Here is a 7484-nt window from a genome sequence, read left to right as displayed (position 1 = left end):
CTGAATGACGTCACATTTTCAATCTTTATCCTGGTGGGCCGGGCTCTAGTCAAAATGCCCGGGCCGATTTTTTGTCCCAGTCCAGCCCTGGGTGTAAGAGATCATTTTAGGGTGGCACATGCCACCCCATGCCACCCTTCAAGATCCGCCCCTGGAAGAACATAACAACTGACTGTTAAATTTCCTTGAAACTATCAAACAGGCATACACTTGTCTCCCGCACCCTGGTGTCCAAACTCACGGGTGTGTTCACACGCCAACTTGGTTGCGCTTCACGTGGGCTGCTCAGCTCGTGGGCCGTGCGGCCGCTGTGAAGTCAAACAAACTATACGAGAGAACCTGCCACGCAATTGGTTAGCGTCGTGAAGACCCAGCTACGTCAGCGCCCTCCCATTCGCTTTAAGAAGAGGGCGTCAAGTCTCGCGGTTAGGCAATGTGTTTGTCGTCACTCTTCACTGCCACGCTTCCAAACACGGTAGGCAGCTGTCATGGACCACATTAAAGATGGATGGTTTACAGAGTCTTGTACGCTATGGCCAGGGCAAGCAATGAGTCTCCAAGTAGAGGAGGTCCTCTACCACAAGAAATCCAAATTTCAAGATGTTATGGTTTTCAAGAGGTGAGAACAGTGAGGCTAACTTCACTTAGCTAACGCTGCTAGCTGTTAGCTGTGCTCGCACTGAATGAGCAACCTAGAGCATGATTTTTTTCCCCAGATGGTTGAAAGATACGACGTTTTTTAAGCTTGGCTCGTGATTTGCATGTCATTGAAACTTTAGTGTAAACTTTAAGGGTAACGCTAGATTCATTTAGGTCGCGGTACATGTATTTGTTTAATGGTACTAAGCATGTGGTTACACATCTGAATCCTACGGAAGCTCTTATGTAAAAGTGATCCTGTTGCCTCATGCTGTGCTGTAATGCTACTTTCCAGCAAAACCTACGGAAATGTGCTGGTGCTGGATGGAGTGATCCAGTGCACAGAGAGGGATGAGTTTGCCTATCAGGAAATGATTGCAAACCTTCCCCTGTGTAGCCATCCTTGTCCTAAGAAGGTATTTCTCGTAAATGTGAAACAACAGTACATTCGGGATATTTCCAGCTGTGACGGTTATATTTGCATTTTCACAGGTGCTCATCATTGGTGGCGGAGACGGGGGTGTGCTAAGGGAAGTGGTGAAGCATCCGCTGGTGGAATCAGTGGTTCTTTGTGAGATAGACGAGGTAGGAGCAACAACTCTGTTAATTTATGATGTAGGGATTGTCCTCTCTGCTGCCTTTGATGACATTTTTATGTTGTCTTCTCTTTAGGATGTGATTAATGTGTCAAAGAAGTTCCTGCCAGGGATGGCCAAAGGGTTTTTCAGTCCCAAGCTCACCCTCCACATTGGTGATGGCTTTGAATTCATGAAGCAGAATCAGGATGCCTTTGACATAATAATAACAGATTCATCAGACCCAGTGGGTAGGTGCTGCTTAAAGTCCCACAGTCCTTGTGTGTCCAAAGAACTAATCAAACAACACAAATACGGGACACGCTTTAACGAGGCAGTCTCAATTAGAATCTCTTTAATTGTTATTTCAGGACCTGCTGAGAGCTTGTTCAAGGAGTCTTACTACCAGCTGATGAAGGCAGCATTGAGAAGTGGCGGAATTATTTGTTCCCAGGGTAAGTTTATATTTCACTGGACTTGTGCATTAAAATCTGGCTAATAAGTAACATTTTGAGTCTGCTGAAGATGTTACTGTTATTCAGTTAGTGAATGGATTATTTTCTGTTGAGTTGTTCCCTTCAGATTGAGTAATGCCAAAAGATGGGAAAGTAACACTTTTTTTTTTTTTTTTTTTTTTTTCTTTTTTTTTTTTTTTTTTTTTCTCCCCTCTCCCCGCCTCTTGCTTTTGTAACTGACAGGCGAGTGTCAGTGGCTCCATTTGGAGCTGATAAAGGAGATGCAGACCTTCTGCAAAACCCTATTCCCTGTGGTGGACTACGCCTACAGCACCATTCCAACTTATCCCAGTGGCCAAATTGGATTCATGCTCTGCAGTAAAAATCCTGTAGGTGTTAAACTGTCATTCTCAGTTTGTCATCCACCACACTTCCCCAAGTGTTCTTGGATTGCCTAAAAAAAAAAAGAAAAGAAAATGCAGAAATGTTCCATAGCATAACAGTTTCTCCCTGATCATCCTTGTGCCTTGTTTTTTTTTTTTTTTTTTTTAGGAAACACATTTCAGGGAACCAGTGAAAGCACTGTCAAAAGAAGAGAAGGAAAGTATGAGCCTTAAATATTACAACCCTGAAATTCACAAAGCGTCGTTCGTTCTCCCAGAGTTTGCAAGAAAGGTAAGTTGGTTTCAAATTTTAATAGTCTGTCCCACACTTGGGGGTGCAATCCACACAATGCCGAGGGGTATTTTCTGCATTTCACCTGGTGTCTTGTCTGACAGGTGCTCAGAGAAGCATGACCAGCAGCAAAGGGCCATGTGCATCCTTCAGCCAACCCTTAGAACATGGATAAACAACCTTTTTCGATGGCTTCTTGAACTCTACGTAGTTAAACGTCATCCCAAGATTTTCAGTTCAGAGAAAATATTGCTTTTTGAGCCGGTCTTGCACACTCTTGTGTTGTCTTTCAGTTCTTCATGTAATTGTCTTATCTGCATTTTGTGAAGCAAACCTAACCTCATTCTGAAATGTTGTTTTTGTTTTTAATTCTGTTTTCTGTAAAACAATAAATTACACATAGCACAACATGTGTAATTGTTACATGGAGTATAGGAACCGCTCTACCATTTACAGGTTAAGTGAATAATACTTTGGCAGGTGGCTTCAATTTTATTGTGTCTGATTGGTGTATGTAATCCTCTACTGCACATTTATTTTGTGACCTTTTATTATTTTGATATCTTGTCACAATCATGGTTCAGAATACTGTCCACTACACAGAAACCCTATAGTGCCTGAAACTGGTTGCGCATAACCTACCAGTCTTATGGTCTCCTACTCAGAAGCTAAATGGAAAAAGATCCCTTTAAACAAAACAAAAAAGCACCTAATTGGTTTAGTTAAGGCTCAGCTTTGAGCGTCAGTTATCGAATACTGTAAAGAGATCACATTACATGCAAAACTTAGAAATGTTACCAGAGCTGTCCAGTCCACGAATAGTCTTAACATGTGAATTCATTATGCAGTTATAGCATGCAGTATTGGGTCTTGATTACTGGGTGTACTGTTTGTACTGTGTAAGAGTCTGACTGCAGGATGTGAGATCGTTTCTTTAAATGGAAATGTAATAGTTCAGTGATTTGAGCTAATGTAAGACATGATTTACTGTTAGCTATGGCTACCTTGACTCTTTACTGGGACATGGTGTTATACCTGAATGAATGAATTTGTCTTTTTTTATAAGAATCATGAACTGTAATAAACTGGTAACGCAAAATTAATGGATCAATGGCTGGGTTATGTTTTGTTTTTCGAGGTCTGCATTTTCCAACCACGCTTTCAAGCTGCTGTTTGCTGCAAATGGTGAGCAGGTTCTGTGGGAGCAGTGTAGTGTTGAGACACGTGCAGCTTTGGTATTCAGGCACCAGGTGGCATCCTTGAATCTTTTATGTTTTAGGCCAGTCTCCGCGTTGGAATTATACTGCTGAAATTCTTTGAATTAGAGAAAAAAGCAGTCGGACCCTCTGAGCTGTTTAGTGTTTCATGATGGGAAGTGTCACTGTGGAACTTACCATTCAGTTGCGTCAACTCAAACTACTGTGCAAAAGCTCAGTCTTCACCAATATTTTTTTCATTTTTTATTATAATGGGACCAACCTGCAGTTCACTGCTATGTTGTCACGCTGCTTTTACACAGGAGCTGTGCCCATAGCTGGATGATAAAGATCATTTGTGCTTGTGAGTGTTAATACTGTAATATAGGAAATGAAGCACATCTCTATGGGCTTGTGTTCGCACCAATGAAGCGACAGCCATGAATTTTTAATTTGACTGGGTTTTAATCTCCATACCACAGGAACAAAACTTGGGAATACAATAGACTGACATTAAAATTTATTTCTTCTACAGCTAAATTGGTGGCTTGTTTCCACGTGTACAGATTCACCTGTTTGTTTTATAACAAAAGCATTAAACCCTTATATGATCTGTGAGTCACTTAATTCTCAGCCATCTATTTCAGTTACTTGTTGAGGTGGTGACTCAACAACACGTAATAATGAAAATGGAGATTTTAATGCACATTAATGCAATCTTGGAGCACCTATAGTAGTCGCTGGGGGTTCCTTAAGTGTTTGAAGTCTCTTGCAGTGTCATCTGCAGATCCCTTTAAGCTGATGTTGCTGTATATTCCTCAAACACACTGAACTGCCAATACAACAATTTTTAACAGTCAGCTAATCTTTGGATTTGCTTTGGGCCACCTTCAGATCTGCAGAAATCAACCCAGAGACTGTTGTGGAAGCATGAGAAATCCATTTGAACATATCAAACGAGGCATACGGGAATACGAGCGCCGCATGTTCCCTGCCAGCAGCAAAACAGTGAATCCTGTAAACTCAACTTAATTGTGCTTTTTCATGAAACGTCTCACAGGTTGACAGCAGATTCTCACACACTTTGAAACAAGGTCATCTCAGACAAGAAAGTATAATTAACTTCAGTGAGACATTTACCTCGTACACATTTTAAATATATATAGTATTAAATGTTTTTTTTTTTTTTTTGTTAAGCCATAAAATACAGTTTATGGTGTTATTTGGTAAATAAGTTTATGTTATGTCACTATATTAGACCTATAAAATATTACTTTTTATGTAAGCAAACTTGATTAGTAGTTAAACCTGTGTAAAGAGTTGAGGAATTAATTTTTACTTATAATGTATGTTAATGGTATTGTGTAGAAAACCTCAGTGGCAGTTTTAGAATCCATTTGTCGTGCAGTGCGTCTGGTATCCATTGTGAAGCAAAGGACATTAATTCGTTTTCGATTCAGAGACGCCACATGCATCAAATCACGGGGCCCATGTTAATGCAAAGATAACCACAAGATCCTTATGGATCAGCACTAAACTACTGAACACTGCTGCTTCCTTTTTAACAGCTATGCTAACTCCACGAGATTGGTGATGTGCATTTCCTGAAGAGATTTCGGCGAGTCAGTGCGAGTGTCAGACCGTTCAATTGCAATCTGCAGGTGTCAAAGAGGCATATAGAAGCAATATGACAGGAATAGGATTTTGCCCGGGGTAGGGTGCCAAACAGCGGCCTGTGTTGGGAGTGGAAGATAAGCTGGCTCATGGTCAATTTGTATCTCTTTTAGATCTACTTTGACTCCTGCTACAGGGAAATGTGGCCGCTTTATTTAAGTGCTAAAAATGGTTCAGGCATATCCGTTGGTATCACACTTTAGATGAGCTGTGGAATTGTCCGTCCACCTGTCTGACAGGTATTCTCTGAGATTGTCTATCGTAACTGCGAACGCATTAGTTGATGTCAAAACCTGGTAACGGGCAATTGACGTCGTCGTGCGCTGCAGATGTTTCCTCCCGATGAATCACATGTACGCAAGCCATCTCACAATTTGTCAAAAAGGTTAACTTTTAAACGGTTCCATTTGTTTTGTCCTGACCTCTTCATCTCTCCTCCTCTTTCATGCTCTCCTACACACCCCCAACGACATCCACACACGCGCACACACCCTCCACCCTCCGTCATACACCCACCACCCTCTACGTCAGTGGCAAACACGAAGGGGGTAGAGGCGTATAAAAGAGTGAGGGGCTTTAGAGGTAGAGCTGAAGAAACATCAAATCTTCTGAGCAGCTGCCACCAACTGCACTCCACTTTTTTCTCTCCCATCGTTCTTCTCTGGATCTCCGGCTAGTCTGAGCTGCTCAGACTCTCCTGCTCAGACACACACACACAGACACACACAGCCACACTGTCTTTGTGAGCCTCCTGCTCCTGTGACTGTAGCTCTGGTCGGTCACCTGCACTCCTGTCACAGCATGCAGCTCCTGGTGGTGTTAGCAGCTCTCATGGGGGTTGTGTTCAGCGTTAGAGCAGCTGCCGTGCTTCCTGTGGAGGATAGGAGCCCCATCCATGTGAACAGGGTGAGGAGATTGTTCGTATTGCTCATATTAGTTTGATGTTTTGTTTTTTTTTACTTTGAGGTGTAATTATTAATAAATGTATCCAGTTACTACATGGGAAATAGTTTGAATGATTCGAATTTTGAAAACAAAAATGTAACTTACAATAAAACAAAATCTGTGGTTATGTAAATAAATAGTAAGATATTTAAAAATGGCTTTTTTAAATTGAATTGAAACTGCTTTTAACTGACATGATTAATATTGTCAGTATATATAATTTAAAATGGGAAAAGTATTAATGATCTGTGAGCATCACAGACAAGTGTTTTAAAGTCACACTTCCATGATTTTTCCTCCGTGATAATATTATCTCTACTTTCTGATTCCTGGTTAGGAGCTGAGCAAAGAACGCAAGGAGCTGATCCTAAAGCTGGTGTCTGGCTTGTTGGATGGAGCTCTGGACACGAACATGCTGCCGGGAGAAGCGACACCTGTGGAGCTTGAGGAGCCGCTGGAGTCTCGTCTGGAGGAGAGAGCTGTGTATAACAGGCTATCGCTTCCCCAGCGTGACCGCAAAGCTCCCTGTAAAAACTTCTTCTGGAAAACTTTCACCTCCTGCTAACAGTGCCCAAAAAAAACCCCACTCGGCTCCGCCTGCCTCCGGTACTCCTTCTGTTCCAGCTCTACATAAACTGTGGTAGACCTCAGCTATACATATCATCTACACCTGTCACACATGCAACATCGATGGACTTCACTGAGACAGTGTGTCTGTTTGAATATTAATTATTTATGTATCTATTTATGTATACAATGTATGTAACAGTTTCTTTCAGGGTCAACAATAAAGCATGGATATAATATTTAAAATGGTGATAACAGTTAATTACTTTTTGTTTTTTGAAGGTCAAATTTTCCTTCTCCTGCTTCTGTAAAACAAATGCAAAGGCAGATTTCTTAAAAGTGTTGTAGCTGTATTTTTCTTTGCGACTAAAATAATCGAAATATTTCACGGCTTTCCTGTGTGCGAATATTTTTCTTTCTAAGAAACATTAAGGCGCAGCTGTGCCCTGTGGATACGGAACTTCTTTTTCAAAAGCACATCAAACATTATTTTCTTTTAAGTCTTTCTACTTTACCGGCATACACACAATAATAACCAGGGGCAGCAATACTGCTACAAAGACCGGATTTTCTATAACTATGAAGCATTAAAAAAGGAATAAACTGCCCCCTTTTATTTTTAAATTAATAGCCTTTTACTCATCTATAAATAAAACTATACCGTAAGTGAATTAAGTCAAAGTAGCTTGAGTATTAGTCCTTATTAATTCCTCACCACAGGTTGAGGGAGACGCTTCAGTGACTTATCACAGATCGTT

At 41.1% G+C, this 7484-nt stretch overlaps 2 protein-coding genes across 2 annotated transcripts; both read left to right on the top strand.

Moving 5' to 3' along the window:
• The first annotated feature begins 402 nt into the window (after nucleotides 1–402).
• On the top strand, nucleotides 403–3451 carry srm (spermidine synthase). The gene is made up of 8 exons (XM_085444228.1): nucleotides 403–619; nucleotides 935–1055; nucleotides 1132–1224; nucleotides 1312–1465; nucleotides 1586–1669; nucleotides 1913–2058; nucleotides 2222–2344; nucleotides 2449–3451. Exons 1-8 carry the CDS (start codon nucleotides 489–491, stop codon nucleotides 2464–2466), a joined length of 870 nt encoding a protein of 289 aa, XP_085300354.1. The 5' UTR covers nucleotides 403–488; the 3' UTR covers nucleotides 2467–3451.
• A 2334-nt stretch (nucleotides 3452–5785) lies between these two features.
• On the top strand, nucleotides 5786–7119 carry sst6.1 (somatostatin family member 6.1). Its single transcript, XM_085443623.1, has 2 exons — nucleotides 5786–6120; nucleotides 6497–7119. Exons 1-2 carry the CDS (start codon nucleotides 6016–6018, stop codon nucleotides 6722–6724), a joined length of 333 nt encoding a protein of 110 aa, XP_085299749.1. The 5' UTR covers nucleotides 5786–6015; the 3' UTR covers nucleotides 6725–7119.
• Nucleotides 7120–7484: the final 365 nt, after the last annotated feature.

This window comes from Copadichromis virginalis, linkage group LG20 (assembly GCF_057382275.1).
Source record: "Copadichromis virginalis isolate Kocher_CV1m ecotype Utaka linkage group LG20, C_Virginalis_male_GT1.1, whole genome shotgun sequence".
Taxonomy (NCBI): Eukaryota; Metazoa; Chordata; class Actinopteri; order Cichliformes; family Cichlidae; genus Copadichromis; species Copadichromis virginalis.
Note: the sequence above shows the minus strand (reverse complement) of the source record. Positions and strands in the feature narration are given on the sequence as shown.

Bases quoted from the DNA above. Each gene is read 5' to 3' on its own strand.
- srm (XM_085444228.1), top strand. From the start codon at position 489: ATGGACCACATTAAAGATGGATGGTTTACAGAGTCTTGTACGCTATGG. The intron at 620-934 runs GTGAGAACAGTG...GCTACTTTCCAG, and splicing joins GATGTTATGGTTTTCAAGAG to CAAAACCTACGGAAATGTGC. The intron at 1,466-1,585 runs GTAGGTGCTGCT...TTGTTATTTCAG, and splicing joins AGATTCATCAGACCCAGTGG to GACCTGCTGAGAGCTTGTTC.
- sst6.1 (XM_085443623.1), top strand. From the start codon at position 6,016: ATGCAGCTCCTGGTGGTGTTAGCAGCTCTCATGGGGGTTGTGTTCAGC. The intron at 6,121-6,496 runs GTGAGGAGATTG...ATTCCTGGTTAG, and splicing joins GCCCCATCCATGTGAACAGG to GAGCTGAGCAAAGAACGCAA.